Raw genomic sequence first — 23,428 nt, 5'->3', positions numbered from 1 at the left:
ATAATCAATAAATGCAGATTTTAAATAAAATCTTAGCTATTCAACTGAGCTATGTCTTGATTAATTTTATTTTACAACTTTCCTCAATGTTACAAAATCCTTTGTCCATTCACATCCCATGACATTATTAGCACAGAAACATCACAGAAATCCCCATGTACTGAAGCTGTTTCCCCCGCCTCTCTCTACCTCGTTTGCTCTACATCAACTTTCTCATTTGAAAAATGCATTCTCTATTTTTCCTCTATTGCTAATATCAACCTCTGACTGCTTTTACATTTTGTAACTTCACGCTTGGGGCAACTGCCAATGACACAGCATGAAAGATCCTGTCAATACTACATTTTTATTTCACTGAAATTTGTCTTCCACTTTAAAGGAAGGATTTATATTACTTTGCAGTTATCTTTGTTAATTTGTTAAACTACATTACATACATAGTATTATTGGGTAACTTAAAAATATCTGCAGTTGATGATTGAATTTTATAATGAAAAAGCCATCCATACTGCACTACAAACTAGAAAAGTGGCCAGTAGTGTCATAATTGCCCCAAATGGCAATAATGAAAGGACAGCCACTTCTTAGTTCAAAATCCATAGCCTGAAGCTTTGCCTTATTAGTCAAAAGCATCAACCAATATGTCAATTGGTATATTCTGCTCTTAATGTTTTCTCCATAATATTCAGTAAACTGCAGCCTCCACTGAAATGTTTTTACCGTAAAGACTGAGCTGTATATGAAGTAATACAGTAACTTCAGAGATGGAAAAAAGACGTTGCCAATTGAAACACTTGAGAAAACTGGCCCTAGTTTTACATTAGATTTTTCAAGTTCACTTTAATAATTCTGGGTACCTCACACAATATATAGTGCTGTTTTTATCAGGCAAACTCTCAAGTCTTTGACTAGAGTAAAAATCTCTGTAAAAAGCCAATGACAGAAGAAAGTACAACGGCCAAGAAATTCAGAACCTGCACATTTATGTACCTATGATTTATTCTTTATGCTGCAGATGCTGCCAGGAGGATCTGGGGAACTACAGGCTGGTCAGTCTGACCTCAATGCCAGGGAAGGTTACAGAGCAGATCATCCCGAGCACCATCACACGGCAAGTACAGGACAACCAGGTGATCAGGCCCAGCCAGGTGTTTATGAAAGACAGGTTCTGCTTGACTAACCTGATCTCTTTCTATGACAAGGTGACCTGCTTAGTGGATGAGGGAAAGGCTGTGGATGCTGCCTACCTAGACTAAAGCCTTTGACACCATCTCCCACAGCATCTCCTGGGGAAACCGGCTGCTCGCGGCCTGTACGTGTGCGCTCTGGGCTGGGTAAAAGGCTGGCTGGCTGGCCGAGCCCAAAGGGGGGTGGGGAATGGAGCCACATCCAGCTGGCGGCCGGGCACACGTGGTGTTCCCCAGGGCTCAGCGCTGGGGCCGGTCCTGGTTCGTGTGATCTGGGTCTGTGATCTGGGCGAGGGGATCGAGTGCACCCCCAGCGAGTCTGCAGCCAACACCCGGCTGGGCAGGGGTGCTGATCTGCTGGAGGGCAGGAGGCTCTGCAGAGGGGTCTGGGCAGGCTGGATCCACGGGCCCAGGCCACTTGTATGAGGTTCCACAAGGCCGAGTGCCGGGTCCTGCCCTGGGGTCACACCGGCCCCACGCAGCGCTCCAGGCCGGGGCAGAGCGGCTGGGAAGTGCCTGGGGGGAAAGGGCCTGGGGGTGCTGGTGGGCAGCCGGCTGGGCATGAGCCAGCACCGTGCCCAGGTGGCCAGGAGGGCCAGCAGCATCCCGGCTTGTGTCAGCAACAGCGTGGCCAGCGGGACCAGGGCAGTGACCGTCCCCCTGCACTGGGCACGGGTGAGGCCGCCCCTGGAATCCTGTGTTCAGGTTTGGGCCCCTCGCTGCAGGAGGGACACTGAGGGGCTGGAGCGTGTCCAGAGACGGGCAGCGGGGCTGGGGAAGGGGCTGGGGCACAAGTGTTGTGAGGGGCGGCTGAGGGAGCCGGGGTGTTTAGCCTGGAGAAAAGGAGCCTGGGGGGGCTTATCGCTCTCTGCGACTGCCTGACAGGAGGCTGTAGGCGGGTGGGGGTCGGTCTCTTCTCCCAAGTAACAAGTGACAGGACAAGAAGAAACAGCCTCAAGCTTCACCAGAGGAGGTTGAGATTGGATATTGGACAAAATTTCTTCACCAAAAGGGTTGTCAAACATTGGAACAGGCTGCCCAGGGATGCAGTTGAGTCACCGCCCCTGGAGGTATTTAAAAGGCACTTAGGGACATGGTTTAGTGGTGGACTTGGCAGTGCTCGGTTAACAGTTGGACCTGATGATCTTAAAGGTCTTTTCCAGCCTAAATGATTCTATGGTTCTATGACAAACCAAGAAAAATCAACGAGGCAAGGAAATACACAGCATGTTAATCATTTGGTGCATCCACAAAATACTGTTGAAATACTGATGCTGTACTTTAATGTAATAAAGTTTCTCAACATGGTCTCTCAGCATTACTGAACGCTTTCAGTATCCCACATCATTGCTATTTTACAGCTAGGTAAGTCTGGAACGGTAAATAATTTGGATAATTTTCCTAAAAATAGTACACAATTTTGAAATTTGAGTCTCTTCATAAGTCCCCAAGGATTTAGAAGTCTACACAGGGACCATGTAAAACCTAAAATTGAAAGAAAAATTTAGATCTGCAGGGGAACCCCAGCATCAGGGTGTCCCTTTGGTTTCTTTACACCAGCAGAAACCAACATGTGCCAAAAAGGCTTGACTTAATATTTGCCAGCAATGCCATCAGCAGGGGGTTTGCCCTATGGAGAGATGAAAAACTACCATCCCTCATCCTTAAAGGAAGGGATGGATAAGTAGGACAGACTGTCGTGAGGGATGCAGTTTCTGGCCTCCAGCTGGGAGGAAGATATGTGCTGGGCGTACAAGCCATGGCCCTGAAAGACAGACCATGTCCCACCACTCCCACTGGTTTCCCATGTCAGGGGAGCAAGGATCCCTGTCTGCACCATGTCTTGGCTCCTGCCGGGTTTCTGTTGGCAATGCTGCACTCATAAATGCTTTCTATCCCTTCCTGAGTCTCTGAAAGGTTGCCAGCTGATGCCCTCAATTGTATGGGTGGAAGCAGATACCTGGGAAGTTGCCACCACTAGCCAGCAGGACAGCAACTGCCTGAGCCTGTTGCAGAAATGTGAGCAAGGAGCATTCCTTGCCTTCCTCTGGGACTTAGGCATCTGACTTCTGCACTGCAAACACAAACTCCCACTATTGAAAGATTCAGATTATCACATTTCTCCTAGGTCCTAAACTGCCACGTCACCTCTTATAAAAAATGGGGACTCTTCCTTCTAAAGGACACAGCCAGACAGAAAGTCATTTTGGCTATTAGTTCAATGATTCATTCACCTAGTAAAGGAGAGACCAAGGGGATTTGTAACTAACTTCCCTACCTTCCAGGACCACATCTTAAAAATCAAGTTTTAGGCTATTCCCTGTAGCAAACAGCTCATTTTGCACAGTTTCAGACAGAATCCCTGAAAATAAGCTGGCATTAGAGAACACTGTATTTTGCTACTTCCCTTGCTTTGTTCTTGCACCCATTCCAAGCAGCACCACTCAGTCTCCTGCTTTCAACTGTGTATAATTTTACCAATTTAATGCTCTGGACTTACATTGTCCATACATATGCCTGCCTCAGGTTGAATTAGATTAGAAAATTTCAGCTAAAGTCTTTGGTGAAGTCTTAAGAGAAATTTTCTCTCTTCCTCAAGTTAAATAACAGCCATTTTTTTTTCTGTGGGGTTTCTGTTACTTTGCAGTAGGAACCTGAAATGTCTCAGAGCCTGCGTCTTGAATCAGGGATAGTCTTTTGCCATGTTTTAAGAAAATCTTCCCTGTTAATATGTCTCTTGTTCTCCCAAATCCCTAGATCCATTCAAGGTAAGGCTTCCTTGCCAGCAACAAATGAAGCAAAAATCCAACAGTCTCTCACTACATAATCCTGTATCATCCCAACAATTCATCCAACCTGATCGATACAAAAAGGAAGGAATCACACTGGAAAAATATTATGGGATAACAATAACTTTAAGGTTTGGTTATGGATACAGTCTTCAAAGCACGTACCCAAACATCTCAAACTATGATTTCACAAACCACCTCAATTTTGGAGTTTTCCAACTTCTCGGATTTGAGCTTGCAGCCTTAAGAACATTATTGCAACATCTTTTCAGTGTTATTACATATGCAACAGTCATCCTTTAAAAGTGTTTACCTGCAACAGGAATTATGTGGTGTCACATACAAGACGGTCTTTTAAAAGATTTACTGTGGATTAAAACTAAAGCAATATATACAGAGTACTAGTTTTGATTACAACCACTACGCTACAGAAGAAATGGATTAAAAAAATCCACACATACAGTAACTTACACAAACACAATATAAAATACACTGGTCTATTTTATGTCTCTTTTCAGGCTGTTTTCAGGTATTTCTGTAACCGGCTGGGCAGCCATTTTCTTATCCACCAGTTCATATCTTCACATTTACTTAAGCCAAATTAAAGCAATGGAATATATGCATGATCCATAAAGACAAACAGTACACTTAATTAGATACGTAGCATGAATAAATGAAGGCGAACAAATATTTCCAGCCTTCCATAAGCCTAACAGGAAATCAAACCACGTATTAGTAGGGAGGCATTTCACACTGTATTTATACAATCAAAGGTACATTTAACAGCTATTAACAACAGAGACCCTCATTTGTTATTCACTTTGTTTACAGGCCTTCAGAATAAGAAAGAAAACAAGATCATGTATCATGGCCTTCCAGAAACATAACAACTTCCTTTTATTCACAGCAGTTAAGAGTAAACGGAAAATTCATTTAATGTAAAACAAAGCAAGAAAATTTTGCTAATGCCAACCTCTACTTTCACTATTTTAAAACTATTCGTTGAAGAAAATGCTGAACCCTCTGGGCACCAGGGTCCTTCCTCATTACTTCTTACAGAGAGATGGGAAATGACCTCTCCAGAAACAATATAAAGAAATATCAAGAAAATCTTGGACAGGTGGTAACAGGAACATAACTCTCTCAAGCCAGCAGAAGGAAAAGTCATTTTAAAGCACCTCCCTAAGACCTGCATGTCTTAGGACTCCATATTTAGGACTAATACATGTTCTAAAATGCCAAGGGTAGTAAAACACTCCAAAAGTTGCACCTAGTGAAGCTTAGGGAGGTCTGATAAACCGCATGGCACAGAAATGAAGGCCCATGTTTATAACTACACACCATATTTCCAAGTCCATGGTACTCAGAAAGTAAAGGTAAGACTAGCCTTCAGTAATTCCAGATCAATAATTCAAAGGAATGTATTTTCAAAAGCAGGGATATAAACTGTTTTGTGCTTATCTGAATGCTTTCTACACTGAACTGTACTGGCTGACTTGTAGAATTCCAGTAATTCACCTCTGACCTTACGTCAAAATTGGGAAAAGCACTGCATCTCTTGAACTTGGAATCACAAAATAATGTAGCTTTGGAGGGACCTCTGGAGGTCTTAAGTCACCCCCCCCTGCTCGCAGCAGGGGTGATGTCAAAGTTGAAGCAGGCTGCTCGGGCTTTGCCTAGTCAAGGCTTGGACACCTTCAGAGACTCCAGGGTCTCTCTGGGTACATGCTCTGCTATTTCACCATCTCCTCATGACATTTCTTCTCCTGATCCCCAGGAGGCAGTTTGTTGTTCCAGAATTGTGATTGCAGCCTCTCATCCTCCCACTGCGCATCTCCATTAAGAGTCTGACTCCACCTTTTCTGCAACTCATCAGGAAACTGAAGGCTGCAGTTAAATCCCCTCTGCACCCAGCACGGTATTCCCCTGCCTGCACAAGCCCAGCTCCCTTGCTGTCCCAGAGAGTCCCTGACCACCTTAGACAACCTCTACAGGGCTCTCTGCAGTTTCTCAAAAAATTTCCTGTGCTGAGGAGCCCAAAACTCAGACTTCAAATGTAGTCTCACAACTACCACCCTGGGCGGAAATGTGAGAAACTGGGAACAAATGTCTCCCACAATTCCAATCGAGTATGAAACACAAGCGAAGTGAGAAACCCCCTTTCATTCCAGAGATGTGTCCATCACTGTTCTGAAATAAGCACTGAACTCCTACCCATTTACCTCCAAGGAAATTGCTTGCTTTGATTAGCTACTTCAAAAGCCCCTGTTCCGCATCTCACAGCTCAACACAGCTTGTATTAATTCATTTTTCTTCTCTTTAGAAACACCTGCCTTCTGCTACCTTTGATAGCTCTACAATGAGTACATTGTTAAATATGTAGATGACCAGACCCCCATATTACTTACGTATTTGATTTTGTATGTTATTATTTCGTACTCCATGACACTGCACTCCTTTTCCCAACCAGATTCCAGCTCAACCTCAGTATAATTCTGCAGGCACCTACCTTCAAGGCTTGCAGCATAAAACTCACAAAATGATCTCAACTTCTGGAAGCTGCTTCTAGCTACTGTATCAAGAATGCTAGCAATGCACATACACTTTTATTTGCAAGTGGGATTGATTTCCCGGTCCAATAAATTTTGACCCCTCGACTGACTTTCTTCAGATGAGGGGAAGCTGCTTCTCTGTTTGAGCTTTTAGTCTGCATTTCCCCAGGAGAACTAAACTCTTCAAAGTTCACATTTTCACTTAGCTTTAGCTACAGATACCTTTTCTGTGATGATCCTCTGATGTCCAAGTCACAGTGGAGGTGCTTTTGACAAGAAAATGGCTGACACTACATTTTCAACCAGTGAATCACCAATTCCTCCTCTTAGGTAAAAAAAACCCACCCACCCCCCACCCCACCCCCCCTCCAAACCAAACAATTCTACTTTGATATTGCTCACTGCTTTGGAACCAATCTCATATGCATTAATTATTTAGGAATTCCTAAATCAAAGAAAGACTATTAAGATGGACAGTGAAAAAGCGTCTTCTCCAAGAAAAACATTTCAGAATGCTTCAGGAGACTAAGTGGTTATTTTTTGTTCATTCTTTTCCTGTTTTTGTTTTTCTTCAAGAGCATCCATATCCTATTGATTATGTCTCATTTTTTACCTCTAGAAAAAACACACTAAACCTTCTGGGACAAGCATATCATGTGACCCCAGCTTGACTACCTGTGTATTTGCTTAAATTTTGACTTTACTGTCTCAGAATAAACACTAGGCAAATGGAACAGAAATTAAATTACACTCATCAAAAGCAAAGCACTAAAACACAAACTTAAAATATGAAGGAACACACATATTCAGAAGAAATAGTTCCTTGGTTGATCCTTCTTTTCATCTGAATGCATCATAAAAGAAGTTATGTTTCATTACTGAAAAAACATTTTGGCTTCTTTCATGGTTGCAAAGAAGGGTAATTAAGACTGTCAAGAAAACACATTGAACAGCTGTATATTGTTCACAAAGGCACCATTATATGACTGCTCTGAAAAAAACTGGCAATTTAAACATTCACATTTCCTAGAAGTTGGGTATTTTTCCCAGCTCCAGTAGATACCAAAACATGTTTTTTTCTATAAGTCTTGGTCAAGTATTAGCCAAATTTCAAACCAGCAGAATGGTCCTAGTTTGAGAACACATCCACATACATAAGGAGAAGTGGATGGCACTACCAAAGCCTCGCCAATTGAAAACAAGAATTTAAGCTACTTTTTAAGCTGGAATTAGCTGAAATTTTCTTAGACTGCAGGTATGCCTAAAAACCAAAGACACAGTAATCCTTCCAGCCTGAACTGAAAAGGACCATTAAGGAATACTTACTCATCGAAGATCAGGTCTGGAGCAAAATAGAGGAACTGACTGTTTGTATGTTTGTATGATCTCCAACTCAAGGCAAACGATGACAGACACATCCATGAATACTGAATTAAAGTGATTTGGTCCTCGAGAGGCAAGTTTCTAAATCCTAGAGATCAAACCAGAAAATAATGATGAACTACACTGTGCTCTACAAGGGTTGGCCAAACCAGTGCTGAATATATTGCTCATTATTTTTCTAGTATTAATGAACAACGCTCCCACAAAGTATATTTCTGAAAACACAAAACCATAATTTTTCATTCCAGTGACAAAACATGTTTTCTTCTAAAGAGGCTATTATTCAGAATGAAAGCTTTTAAAATATTGATCACACACATACGAAACAAACATTACATAAATCAAAAAAGCCAATGATCTTCTCTCAGATGTTCATCTCACACTCCCCTGTGAAGGTTTTCAACACGGCCCACAGATTAAACATGCAATTTGTCAAGCAAATAGTTCATTAAGCTAAAATAAAGAGTGAGGAGAAATTTCACCAAATGCCTTGTGGTCGTACCTGGAAGTATCTTTGCCCACTTCACCACCTGAATCATCTGCTTGCCGGCCAAGCGGTTTAAGGTGGAAAGCAGGTACTCTGCTGTGTCTGGCTTCGAACTGTCATACCCTGCATACACAATCTCCGGTTCAATGCTTTCAAGGATCTTAACAGGAGAGGGTGTAAGTGCTGGTGAGATAGCAGACATGTGAGGGACAAGTGCTGTGTTTACAGAGGGCTCAGTCATGGGCGCGATGTACGTCGTCCCTTCCTCGGGGCTCTGGGGTGGTGGCTGCTGTCGCTGCTGTGGCTGCTCCTCGTGCATCCCTTTCAATTTCCCCAACTTTTTGGACTTCCGGGCTGTGAAGATGAGCAGCACAAGAACTGAGTTAGTACAGAAAGCCAGTGTAACCCTGGCTTTACAGAAAACGGAAGCAGAAATATCATCTCAAACTTCTCAAGTGAAATAGATGCAGGACCTTAAGAAATACCCCATTGCCTGCAGCGTCATTACTCTGCAAAGAGGACCAGAAGACACATATAAGCTTATACTTATTGCTCTACTGGCTATTTTTGTGAGTGACACAATGTCCAGTATCTGTCTCCATACAGACCTGCGTAAAACATCCTAGTTACTGTGGTTGGTGCCGATTAAACATTTTAGAATTTTGTAGTTTTGTAGCTTAAATGAATCATTTATCACCTACAAGCCTGCAATTCACATTCTCCATTTCATTTGGTGACCAAAAGAAATCTCCCTGGCAATGCCTAAATTAGCACACCCGGAGCCCTCCTAAGCTTTTGCATCCTACTACCCACCCTGGCTGCGACTCAGCTTGAAGAAATACAGTCAATCAATTTTGAACAGCCTAAGCTAGTCAAATCCCTTTGCTTTTGCCGCTTTGATACTTCCCATAAGAGTTGTGTCCCCTTCTCTTGAGTAGTTCTGAGAAGTAACACTAAAATATTTACCCAGTTAAAGAAAAAAATACCAAGTCTTGTGTAACACCTTTCTCACTACTATCAACATTTCTCTTATTATCTGCCTTCCCTTTTCTTTTTTTCTTCAGTGCTACCCTCCCTCCTTTTCTTTACTAAGTTACTTAGAGGACAGCAACGCTAGTGCGCCTCCACTCTGCAGAGATGCCAGCCATTCTCTGTGGGCTGTCTTCCCAACTTTGCCATGTGAAGCACAGATATGGAAGCAGGCACAAACCCCTGCTCACACCCCAGCAAAATGATCTCATACTGTGAGGAAAGAATGGGAAATAAAAAGCAAGATAATTAAATTACAAAAACACACATAAGAAAGCCAAACCAAAAGCCCGTCACCCCACTTTTAGTGACAGGAAAACCTAACTAAAATAATCTTTAAAATCAGTAAATAATGAACTAATTTATATGTTTGCAGCTCTTTCAGAGTAACTTCTCTCAGATATAGTCTTTCTTATCTAGCTGTACACAGCTAAAATCCTTGTCTTGAATTTTATTCTCCTGTTTCGTGATTATTGCAACATCCCTTTTACCGGCATCAGTAATTATGAGTCTGTCTCTCTCCTACTTAGAATACTACTGCAAACACCATTCTTAGTCCGTGTCCTGTCCCAAGTCTATCTCCTCAAGGTTTTTCCCCTGTCATCAATTACCCACCCCATGCCCCCCCCCCCCAACCTTTCCTTAAATATAGTGCCTTTTCTGCAGTTTCAGGATCCTTTCTGGCCCATCTCGATCTCAGCCCTCTTCTCTTCTCCATTATTGCAACATTCATTTCCACTGTAGCTCAGCACGCCATGCCACTGCCTCCTGGGAAGTTTTCAACACGTGCTCTATGTGCTGTTTCCCACTCCTCCTACCATGGGTGCAGAAAACTCCCCACAAAGATCCACAGAACTACCTCATTACTCTTCTAAAAACTCCTTAAACCACACGTTTTAAGAAAACCCTCCTCAACGGCAGAGCTGCTGCTGCCCTGAGACCGCTGCTGACGATAGCAGCCATTAGTGTTTTACTGCTTCCTTGAAAGTGGGGCTGCCTGCCCAGAGCCGGCGGCTGCGCCTGAGCTCAGTGCCTGTGAGGCAGGATACTGACACCCAGGGTCCAGGACAATGCACGCCCAAGCGCAACAATAGCCTGTTGTTTTCAACACTTCCTTGCTGGGACAGTACCTTGAACTCTGAGGAGCTGGCTCATCCCAAGATCCAAAAGAAAAGCTTATTTGTTAGGGTAAACATGGGACATTGCTATAGAAAACAGGGATGTTACCGTTCAGACGCAAGATCTTAAAGGCGCCAAGCCAAACAGCTGCACCTTGACTATCATCTTCCAAACCTGAATACAACTCATTACTACTGCCACACGGATCGCACCAAGCCATTAAGCGCAAAATCCAAACACCAGTTTGGTGGTGTTTCCATCACACAATGAAAGGAGGATCTTCCTGGCTGATTCTAGCATTAACGTCACTCAGGAGATCTACAAACAACTTCAGAGATCCTTCTGTAATTTGCACCACTTTTCTTTCGGAGAGCTGGAAAGCATTTCATTAATTCACCTGCAGCATGTATGTCTGCTTTCAACAATTACTTAATTTCTCTGTGCCTGCAAACATCAGAACAAGTCAGGTGGGTTGATTTTTTTAGTAAAAGGGTTAGATATTCAAATAAAAATGTGCCAGATCTAATAAAATTTAGTTTCAAGTTCTACTGTTCAACTATCCACATATACTTAAAAACTTCCTAATTACCTGAAGTATTAGCACAGATTACACAGGGAAACACCGGAATCGCTGTGATTTGAGGTTATAAGGAAAACACAAGACAAGTATCTGTCAGGAAAGGTTTCACCGCAGCTGATTCTGTCTCAAGAGACAGGACAGACTAGAAGACCCTTATAAAAGTCCCTTCCAACCCTATTTCTTACTTTTCTATTACAAAACTCTTAAAAAAGCTCATTCAAACAATGAAGAACAACTGAAGGTTTTTTCATTCTCCGGTGCATCAAGTTACACCGATGCAGACATCCATTCTTCCAGATGTAATTTCCGTTCCTAGTACCCAGAAAGCCATTTTACAAAGGAGCAGCTGATCAGACATTTTGTTAAACAAGCTTTTTCCTCACTCTGCAGAATAAAATGGAGGGAGTTACAGGCAAAGCAGACAACACCAATAAATTTAATTCTGAAAAGTAAGTGAAAATGCTGCTGTTACCCGTTTGGTGCAGTCACATCTACATGACGATGTCCTAGTGAAATCACCGTGAGCATTAAATATAGTTAGCATTTATCTTAGAAAGGCAAAGCTGAACTTACACATTTTTCAAGAAAATAAATCCCAAAAGCAAAGCAAGGATGGCCAAGTTCAGCAGAATAATTGATGATGAATTAACAGAGCTACTGGCCACTGAAGAGTTTAAAAATAAGCCTGAAAGACTGGATAAAGATTAGTGTTTGCTGTTATTATTCATTAAGTTTTATCAGGCACTATTTTTTTTCCTGTTATCAAAGTAGGAGTGAAAGTGAAGAACTTCACATCTTTCATGTCTGCAGAGGCAAAACCCCAAGCATTCACACCATAAGCACACCACAATAAGAAATGTATTGGTTTACCTACTCCATCAAGTAGCTAGCAACACAGATAACTGATTACATATTTATTAAGACATAATTTTGTATCTTCCCTTTTCTACGAGTTTTTCATTAAAAGAAAAAAGAATTATACATTCTTCCATGTATAATACTGGCATAAAAATGTGTTTTAGTTTCATTTTCTTCCATTATAATGCCTTTAAAATGAAGCTGAGAAAAACATTACTGCTTGACAGTCATGTTTACAGTGAAGAAAACTGTATTTTTCATTGGGCTTCATGCCAGTGCTGTAGCTCAACTGGTTTGGTAACTCCCACAGAAACCAACAACTAAAGATTAAACACAAACTCTGAGCAGTATGCACTCCGATCCGGTCTTTTGAAGCTGCGTTTCACATTTGCTCTCTAACTGCAATACCAACCATAAAACCAACAAAGCCACCTCTGAATCTGCGGGTAAAAGCCATGTTCATCAGGACGGCCGCACGGAAACAGCCAAGAAGCAGCAGGCTCTCCACGCAGACCAAGGGGTGGGGCGTGCACGGGGCGTTTCACGTCGCAAAGCTGAAGTCTGAAGCCTGTTTGGGGTTGGGACAAGACTTGTATCCAAATGGCTGCACGGCCAGTGACTGCATATTATCTCTAATTGCAGGACTTCTTGCCCCTCCCCTGTTAAGCGTTATTGCAGCCAGGTTATTGTATTATAATCCCTGTATTTTTAAATCACCTGAGATAGACTAAGAGTTGAAGAAAAAGAAACAATGGTGAAAGCCACACTGCAGATATACCTAAGGTTAACACCTCAAATATCTGACATGACTTTTGTTGAGTAAGTATTTTACAAGGTCTTGTTATGTTGCAATAAAAATAATTAAAAATAAGATGAAGCATCTGAAAAGGCATATAAAGTTGGACTTTAAAAAGGCACATCCAGCAGACCTCCTCTGTAGCTCTAACAATAAATTACAGTATAACAGAGGAATAAACAAGCTACAAGTCTGACCACAAAGAGCAGTCCCCATTCCTCTGGAAGCAACAGGCACAGTTTTACCCAGACTTAGTATGAGCAGGCCTGTGTCCAACATTTCAAAGAAAAACCTGCAAATTCTGCAAAACCACGCGTTATTCCACATGCTTGGAAGACCTAAACGAAAGGAGCCCATGGACACCAATGCCAGCCCCACCTGCCTAGAAAGGGATGGTGGCATTGCTGCAGAGACACTAAGGAAGGCTGAGATGCCATATTAAAAGCAGTTTAGCACAGCCTTGAGCACCATTAAGACTGTACTGTTAAGCACTGTAAAGCAAATCAGGACCTTTCCCCTGCTTACCACAGCCTCAGCCTTATGATCTAGCAGAAAGACGGGACTCAATCATTTGAAAACAGCTGTTGGCAGGAGACTGGAGTGAATTCAGATGTGGACAACTGGTTCTTTAGTACTGGCCCTTCATCTCTAAGACTCCCGTCACAAAGCTGAAATGGGGAGGCCTGTGATTTCAGGATTGGGAGTTTTTGTGCTACCTGGAAAACAGAATAAGCTTCTGGTCATCTGCAACACTGAATGCTACTTTAGGTCAAATATCAGGATATTAACTGGATGTGACCCTATCGTACATTGTCTTCTGAGTAAGGTGAAAATCAGCTACAAATCTATGGCATTCCCAGTTTTTAAAGGTTAACTTTGAAGTTTTAGGGTAGTTACCAGGCAGGTAAACTACTATACACCCTTTAAAAAAATACCATAGCAAACTTACACATTCTATACAAGGTGGGTCTAGAGGGAGCTAACCTATACTCCCTTTGTCCCCAGGGGATATACACAAATTAAGTTATAGACTCCACACAGCCACGCACCTAATAACTATTTTTCATAGGCTCAAAAATAATAATTTTCATCATCATCATTGTTAAAAAAATGGGATCCAAAAAATGTCAAAGTGCTATCAACAGTAGGTAAAAGAACACATAAATATTATGATTTCACTCAGGAGCGTTATAACAGGGTAATATCTTGTTTGCAGAATTGTATCCATGCTCAAATTTAGCAAATGAGCTATCTAAAATGCTCTGCAAATTCATGCTAGCATCCAGTGCTCTAAAGCGAAATCTGAAGTTTAGAAAATTATCTATAGTTCTAGACAGAGTGAATTACAAGACTTGCAATGGTAATCCCCTACAATCAGGTGGTTTTGGTTGTTTTTAAAAAAGATGATATTCACAGCTTGTTTTGCTACCTATCAAAAACCAATTATTATTTGCATAGCTAAAGACATGATACAGATGACTATGGGCTTTATTTATCTCCAAGGTAAAACTCTGCCAGAGCCAGCACCAAACTGATCCTGACCCAACTGATCTTTATTCTATCCATGTTGCAGAACAACTTTGAATCAGTAAGTGATTACCAAAAGCACATTATAGGAACATATGCTACCTGTAGCGTAAAGCAGAGAACATCAGCAGAAGGAAAAGGAAACCAAAACGGACCCAGCACAGAACACAGAAAGAGATGGAGGTTTAAAAAAAGAGGTAAAGGATAAGAGAAAGTGGCAATATGAGTAAGTACATGTAAAAGACAAAGGGAGAAAAAAAATCATAATATGCACATCTAACAGGGTATAATTTGGGATTATTTCAAAGTACGTACAGTACTACCAGTGATCTAGGCAGTCTGAGGGCAGACAATACGCTGCAAAACAAAAGCACTCCAACCACCTTTACCTGCGCTGGCTCTGTACACCATGCCAGTGTACACCTGCATTTCAAGCACGTGAGCTGGTCCATCCAGGTCCCAACCTCACTACTTGAGCTCTGCGCCAGAGCTACAAACACCACTTCCTTCCCAACCTCAGCAGCTGTCTGCTTTCTGCCCTCCGCCCCACGCCAAATGCTTGAGGGCTTTCCTGCACACCCCTCTGCTGCTGCCTGCCTCTCCTCTCCAAAAGCAACCTATGGCACCTTGCTGCACCAGAGTCACCAAAGGCTCAAGCTGTCCATGCTCTCCTCGATGCAGCCGTAACAGCCTTTGGGTAGACTCTCCTCTGAGCTCTTACCAAGCATACACACCTGGTTGCTTGATTCCACCTCGGTACAGATAAACGCTCCATCAAAATGCCACTTTTTCTTCCTCTGAATCTTTTCGTCACGTTTGCCTGGTGCCTTTGCCTCACTTACTTCAGTGAGCTGACATCTGTTCTCATTAGCTATTTTACTGCTACCACAAATAGTGTTTCCCTTCCCCAAATCTGTTGTATCTTGACATACATGAAAATTGTGAGCTTGGTACAGACATTTTTTCACGTAAGTGTCTAGCACAATGGGTATGAGATTTTGCTGAGAAATTTCTAGATAATAATACAGACATTATATATATATATAATATATATATACACACACACACATGCAAATGCATGGAATAAAGTGAAAAGCAGTAACGCAAACAAGATCTTATAGCATCATCCCATCCCCTCTACAAAGTGCATTCAGGCATGCACCCTCTATTCTTAAGGGAACAAAGAAGGGAATAACCAAGATGAGATGCTAAAGCTTCCATAAATCAACGACCCGCTTTGAGAAGTGAACTACTGCTTTTCAGGCAGAGTTGTGGTAGCTAAAGAACCTCTAAATGTGAGCCTGAGTGTTACCCCATGCATAAGAGGAAGGGCCAGGAACAGATCTGGGAGACACACAGACAAGCGGATGAGTCACTGGTTTGACAAGACAGACCAAGGGAAGGAAGCGAATGAAAAGCATGGGGACAGGTTGTACAGGGGATGTAAAAGGAGAGTGCAAGATTACTTTATCATGTAAGACACACCACCAGAAGGACTTTACTATTGCAAAGTAGTGGCCTTCCAAGGGTGAATTCTGCAGTGGCATTTGGTATATGCTGAAGGGACCAAGTAGTTTGTCTAAATATACACAGAAAGGAAGACTGCAGCTGGTGAGGAAGAAAGTAAAGGTCCTGCTTTCACACAGCAAAATAAATTTTAAAATCTGTTTCTGACAACTGTGACCTAGAGGAGATAGAAAGTGACAAAAAAATGGTATCACTTGCTGTGAGCCTGAGGAATCAGTACAGTTTAATTAACAAAGCAATGAAAAGCTCCTAATTTCTTATCCTCCACCAGCAGAAGCAAGCTTTTACTGGAGAATAAGCTCCAAGCCAGTGATTGAATTCAGTAGAATGAAACGGTAGGCATGACTGAAATAATGACAGTTTGGCACTGCCAAAATCATTCACAACTGCTTACTAATTAATAGGTAACACTTTAATCTGACAGGATTGGACAGCTTAAAGACAAGGAATAAACACGCATGAAGTCTGATCTATGGGTATGTCACATTTTATTTGCCTTTGGTCAGACCCTGCAAAGATCCCGGCACATCCATAAATGTAACTCTTGTTCTTGGTTCACATTCATTTTTTATATTTATACCAAAAAGGGAGACACAGCACACATGAAAGAAAGGGCTTCGAATGCACGTTTTACCTATATAATTGTACACTATTTTCATTGTGTTCATGTGAACATATTTTGGTTCTTTATTCTAGTTGGATTTAAGCTACTAATAACACTGACTGTAACAAGGTAAATATTCCCTGCTTATTACTTTGCTTACTTATACAACAATTTCTGAAGTGTTTGCATTTTGTTTTGTTTGGAACAGATTTTAATATACTATGCAGTGCAATGCTGCTCCAGCACGGCACTATAAAGGACAGAAACAATATATGTGAACGCAGTTTATCTTCTTGCTTTGAGCAGGATCAACTATACTTTGCCCAACCCAGTATGTTATTTATCTCCAATAAAGGAAATTCTGAAATATCCCCCATCTTCCTCCAACATCTAACCACTGAGTTTTTCCCCAATATCTCCAATGTCACATCATTTTTTCTTGCAGTAAAGTTGATTTCTCTTCATCATTCCCCCAGTGGCCATAAAGAAAAACTTATCATTCCCATCCCCTCTTTCACACTACTTTTTGTATTGAAAGGCTGGTATCGTGGCCGCCTTAATACATTTCTCTCTTCTACACTAAAATAAATTGAGTTTCTTCAGCTGTTCCTTACAGATTTATGTTTCTTTCTAAGCTTATTATCCTTGTTCTTCCTTGGGCAGTCTCTAGCCTGTATACACCTTTCTTCAGGCACACAATATGAAATTTCAGGAAGGAAGATTCAGTTTAGATGTTAAGGAAAGCTTTATAAATGTAAAGGTCTGTGAAAAACTAGAATAGGTAATCAAGGGACAGAGCAGAGACTTCCACACTGGAGATTGTCAAGAAGAGAGATGTATCTATCGGGAAGGACACAGACACCACTAATCCTACCAACCACCAAAGGAACATAGATGACAATTTCATAAGCTTGCCCCATCTCCACCACCCTGACCAGCAGTGTTGAAAACCAGACACAACCATCAGGCCCGCACTTGCCAGCTCTGACAAGAACATAATAATGCCCAAGTATCAAACCACTCTTTCCTAGTTTTGCAGCAATTTTACATCGCTGACTCTGTATTTAACATACAATCATCATGCAACCATGCTTCTTCACTGCAGCCTCTATAAACAGCTGCTCTCAGGTATTTTGCTCTCGTACACTTCAACTTGCACTTCTAACCCTCTGCACTTTACCGAAAATGCCATCGGGTTGGTTTAAGACACTAGAACTGAAGATGCTTTTGAATTCTGATTCAGGAGAATTTCTACATCTGTAGATTTACATATTTACTTTCTACTTTATTATGCAAGTAATTAGTAAAACTGCAGAGCCAGAACTGACCCTCAACAGGACCCTACTTCTGATGTCCTTCCAGTATGACAGCAAACTACTTATTTAAAGTAATTACGTGACCACTTAGTGAGAAATCTTATGATGTTTTAATGAGAATTCTGCATCTCCTTCTGATCATACTTATGGCTATACATACAGACTGCTGAAATACAAACACCTACAGGGAGGTGGCACCTCATGACAGCACTTGCACACATCTCATGGAACAAACACTGTTCCTCTGCAGTGCGCTGGCTTTTGCATGCAGGATTCAGGACTGTGCATCCATAGCCACGGAGATCTACTCACAGGGATGGCCTTTGTAGCAAAGATAAAAGAAGCAGCCTTGCAAAGACAGCACAGAAGCCATCACAGTTGCCTCAGAAAAACTAAGGTGAAAGCCCAGATCAGATCTTGCATATTTTGAGGTCTGACTCAATGATAAAGCTCAGGCTACCTACTTGTCTGATGAGTGGGACAATGACATCCACAGCAATCAAGAGGGGAAGACACTGGGGAGTGTTTGGGTAAGAAACAGAGGGCATTAATCCCTTTTTAACCCGTGCCGACCTTCAGGCTACACATTCGTGAAGAGATAGCGGACGAAAGTGACAAAAAAAAAGCTGAGTTCCAATGTGCGTTCTACAGGAATATTTAGGTTGTCAGGGAAAATGTCTAACACATTTGCTTGTTTCGCAGCAATCTTCAAAGTGATAATTAATTGAAAAATAACAGTTTCATAGGGGTACTCCTCCCCGTGTGGGAACAACTTTTACCAAATGCCAATTAGTAGTTTCCTGTTAAAATCAAATCAAGCTGGTTTTGATAAAGCTTTTTAATGAGAAATGGCTAAAGTATGAAAATTTCCCCCCCACATATTTCATATAAAATCCCAAACTGACATAATACAGTCTCACAGCTAACATTTTTGGTATATAAAACTCCCTCTTGTACTTCTGCATTAATTTCAAAAGAAATGTATTTACTAAATATTGAAATCATGCAATAAACAAAGCCTTAAAAAAACTGACAAAAGAAAATTATGATGTTGATGAAAGCCAATCTTAATCAGCCCCTTTCAGATGCTCCCAAAACTCATATTATACTGATTATTTATTCATTCTTCAAACGTATGGCAAATTCAATGATTCTGGAGCTAAGCATTGTCTACTAAATGCATCAGTAGTTCTGACTATTCATCAAATAGATTTAAAGATTAGCAGTAAAATACCAACAATGAATACGAAGAGTAGGTCACCTACAATTGCAGTATTTGTCATCTACAACTCTAAGACATCTGCAGCAATGAAACATCAGCAGCTTGAACTGCTAACATTGGTAATAATTTGGTTAAAAACAAAGTTGGGGAAACTTTGGAGAACAGATTTTGAAATCTTCCACTGTACCAGACTGAATGCTCTTGGCTATGAACACTGGTTTCTGTCTTGTGCCAAGCGACAACCTTCTTCCCAAGACATCCATTCTCATCCAACCTTCTGCAGGCATTCCTCATCCAAGTCTTTTCTCTTGCTTTTATTTGGGTTGATACCCAATGCTAAGTCTGTTCCATAATTTATGCGCCCTTCACCCTGTTCACAACACTAAGGCAACTCGATTGCCCCCCATACAGTCCTGCAGGCATTTACTGCATGTGAGATTTCCCCTTCGTATTTACACTGGAGACACAGGTACTCAACAAGCTTTTCAAATTTTTTTCAAAAGCACAAATAAGCAAACTGCTGCAGCACCTCTCATCCCCTATCTTGAGTGCTCACACTTCCACTCCATGCTAAAGTGTGTGCCATGCTTTAAATGCCTCAATTTTGCTCTTGTACTACTATTACTAGAACACAGCTTGCTGCACTACCCTCTGCAGTCTTTCTGGCTACGCTGTAACACACTGCATTCCCACTTGTATTTTTCCCCAAGTAACAAAAATTTTGAGATACCTTGTCTTCTCATCTGTACCATTTCCATAACCCCAGTTTTTATCAACTCACACTTCTCTCAAATGACCTTATTTCTAATATGTTCAGTGGTGCTGTCTGTCCTTCATCTTCTAGAAATCATCCACCCTGCTTCCCGGAACAGCAACACTATCTGTGAAATACAAGCTGGCTGTTTATCTTCTGCAGTCATCTCAGACATATTTTTCACCATCCAGTTCATGGTTAGTAATTAAAAGAGAAAAAGAGAAGACTATAACCATGTTAATCTCCTGCTTTACAAACCACCCTGAACATTAGTGAAACACCCTGTAGTGATATTAACCACTTTTCCACGGAAAATGCAACTCTGCAGTACTACCCATAGGTATAATCTGACTCATGAAGCGGAGCACCTCTTTGTGACTGATAGCATGGCAAGTTTCGAAATTGTCCTGAACTTGAAGTAGTTGTGCATGAAATGCTGGTAATGCCTAAGAGTGGCACATGTCTCTCTAAGGTGTCTAAATGACATGCCTAAGTGTGCTGGGTTCCTGTGCAGACAGAACCAAAAGCCACACACGAGCTTCTTCAGCTCTTTCTTTCCAGTACGGTAACTGCACGGTTTTGAGAGCAGGAGAGTTGCCCCACATCAGTATCTTCTCTACTTCCCTACTGACAAATCCCCTTACAGTCCAGTTGGGGTGGATGGGTCTTGTGAGCTCAGGTTCTACAGTCTTCCTCCCCTTGCACCTTCTGTGGGGATATTAAGCAGGGAAGATTATGTCCATTACTAAAACATTAGTGTTGGGGGAAAATGGGAAAACTGATGGCAGGGAACCACAAAAGCACACAAATGACCAGCAATTTGCAGGAAGATCTGTGGTACAGGGTGGCTCAGGGGTGCTCCAACTGGTGCCTTCACCTTGCCTTCCTCTTTGTTGAACACCATCTTCTTGCCTGTTGTGTACTTCTAAGGTTTAAACTTGCTCAATGTTTCCTTCATAACCTGCTGTGTGTTATTCTTTCCACTAACATCAAATTCAAAGCCCGCTTTCTGAGCTAGGTATCCCTTCCACTTCTCCAACTTAGTGTAGCAAAACACAGATACTAAAAATGGAAATGCATGCACTTGGGGATCGGTGGCGGAAAAAGCAGGAAACCAGATTAAGAACAAAATGCAAGTTACTAAAGTAATTCTGAAGCAAAGTACATATGAGAGGACAAGGGGAAAGAACAACCAACCGATTCACGTGCTAAGACACAATCTGTGATTGAATAAATTTTCCTAGTGACATTACTGGATTAAACCACAGCTCCAGAGTCAATTTAAAACCTGCGAAGTGGCAAAGTAGCAGACAATCAAAAAAGCAACACGATGTCAGAAGAACGAACACTACTTACATAGTCTTAGCATCACTGCTGCTTCAAAACATACTGTCACACAGAGGACAGAGATACAGAATAGCTCATTCAATGAAGGTCAGTGATGTCAAAATCTCAAAAGTCTTTCTGCACATGGAAATAACATTTTAACTTTTTTTTATTAATTTGCATACAAATTATCTAGTTTAACTCCACTTAATATGAATTATAGTCTCGAACAGACCTGGGACAGTCACATGATCCATCCTCTTGCTCAGACCAGAGGCAACTGTACCCTCATCACTTCTGACAAATGTTTGTCTTCAATGATCGTTAAGACACACAATGACAAGACTCCATATCTTCCCAAGACCATCTATTTGAGAGCTTTACTGGCCTTCCTGTAACAGATACTTTTCCATTTCCTCACTTGCATCTTCCTTGCTGCTCATTACTTCTCGTCCCACTTTTCACAGACGTGGAAAACAAATCACCTCCTTTTTCGCTTTACCAGTGCTTGCTGTTAAAGCAACACTTGCCTCTGTCTTCAACTTTCCCTCCAGCCTTTTTTGGGACTAAACTATACCAAGTAATTAAATGTCCCCACCAGTCAAGTTTTAAAGACATCTGATCACTCTCATTACTCTGCTCCAGACTCTTCTGAATTGGTCCACAACACACTTGCAGGCAACTAACCAGTGTTTTAACAAAAAACACTACTGAGCATAGTGAGCCCACACTACTTTGTCCAAGGCTGTGTCAGGCATGGCAAGTTAAATCTTCACACCCCCTTATGCAGGTGGAAACTTGGTGAAGCAACGGCCCAGTGGAAGCTAAAATTACAAGTTTCTCCTGCTCTTACAGCTTCTTGCAGTGATGGGGAAGTGAGTAATGGAAACGCACCACCACAGACCACAGCAGGGAGGTTTCAGCAGGTCTTTGGTAATAACCAGCAGCTCTGGAAAGAGGAATGGGAGACACAGGCATGCTTTCATAGCAGGGACTACTGCTTTACTGTGGGGAAGAGTAAAAAGGATTTGGACTTAGAGCACTATGAAAGGAGGTATCATAATTTGGTGATTTAGGAAAAAAACAAAAAGCACCAAGAGCTGTATGCAATGCATTTCAGAAATGCCAAAGCATACTGGTCTGCTCCAGCACGATGAGACAAAGCAATGAACAGAGGTGTCATGGGCTTGCTTGCTTTTATGCATCTGTCTGAGCAACAAAGATAAACACCAATTCATTTCAGGATCCTCAGGAAAACAGGTTGTTAAATCTACATGTCCTACATGACATAGAAGTAGTGTACCAGTGCACAGGGAAAAAAGGGGGGCTCAGCCTTGGTCCTGGGGACTTAGGAGGCCACAACTTTATCTACCCTGGGAGCATCCTGGAGGTGAAAGCTGGAGCCCTGACAAGACAGAAAAGCTTAAAAACTCACTGGGACTGCACAGGGGATCCATGCAAGCCAGCCAGTGAATGCCTGGCAGAAGGCATCCAAGCAAGAGCCACTGCTGTGTATCAGTCAGACTGCCTAAGAGCAGCAAAAGGACAGAGATTTTTTTGCACCTGTTCTAGGAGGACCTAAACCTTCCTCTCAGAAAGCTGTGATCGCCCCTGTCCATTTTGCGTATCGAACCAAAGCAAGACACCACATATAGAATATGAACTGCTCAGGAAAGAGCAACCTCTGAGCCTGTACAGCAAGCACTGCATACTGCTGAAATCAGACAAAAGCGCACAGAGCCTGCATGCACAGTGCTGCCACGTGACATGAGGCAGGCTGGGACACGTACTCCCAGCAGGAGCCCAGAAAAGTTGCAGCTCCTTTGCGAGGCTGGCAACCAAGGTTTTATGCTGTGAATGGTATGATGGAGAGTCCAGTAGATAACACAGGGAAGTCTGTAGTTCAGCAGACCCGTGCCAAAAGCCCGAAAGGCTGCTCCTGGAGGAAAGACAAACGTTGCTGGCAGCTGGGTGCTCATCAGAAGGCAGAGCTGAAACCAGCAAAACTTGAAAAAACAGAGGACTGAGAACATGAACCTGATTAGGAGTTTGATCAAGGATTGCTGGATGCGAGCTGTGTGCTTTTGGACTACTGCAGTGTCTTCTTGATCTGCCTTCACATATGAAATAAAATCATCAGCAAAATGCAAATTACAAGGACACACTTTCAATACTGCTTTTTAATTGATGTCCGAGAGATTACACTGACATTACCAGCCTTCTTCAAAATTCTGCATTTTTAATCATCATTCCCAAATAGTTTCTGAATAGTTGTGGCAAGTGACTGTTCTGGTAATTATCTACAATATTCTTGACGATGGTCCACGCTGAAAGGTTAGAGGGACACATCGAGAGCAGGGCAAGAGCAGTAT

The 23,428-nt window shown here is 41.9% G+C and overlaps 1 protein-coding gene across 3 annotated transcripts in view; it reads right to left on the bottom strand.

The window, feature by feature from the left end:
- Positions 1-23,428, bottom strand: part of NR3C2 (nuclear receptor subfamily 3 group C member 2) — a 214,155-nt gene that overhangs the window by 30,057 nt on the left and 160,670 nt on the right. For all 3 annotated transcript variants that reach the window (XM_037396421.1, XM_037396430.1, XM_037396411.1), the window contains 2 exons: positions 8,414-8,752; positions 7,855-7,999 (listed from right to left, as the gene is read on the bottom strand). In XM_037396421.1, the coding sequence (XP_037252318.1) occupies positions 7,855-7,999; positions 8,414-8,752 (484 nt within the window). The remainder of the gene's footprint in view (positions 1-7,854; positions 8,000-8,413; positions 8,753-23,428) is intronic.

This window comes from Falco rusticolus, chromosome 1 (assembly GCF_015220075.1).
Source record: "Falco rusticolus isolate bFalRus1 chromosome 1, bFalRus1.pri, whole genome shotgun sequence".
Classification (NCBI taxonomy): domain Eukaryota; kingdom Metazoa; phylum Chordata; class Aves; order Falconiformes; family Falconidae; genus Falco; species Falco rusticolus.
The sequence above is the reverse complement of the archived record's forward strand: the minus strand, read 5'-3'. Positions and strand labels throughout refer to the sequence as shown.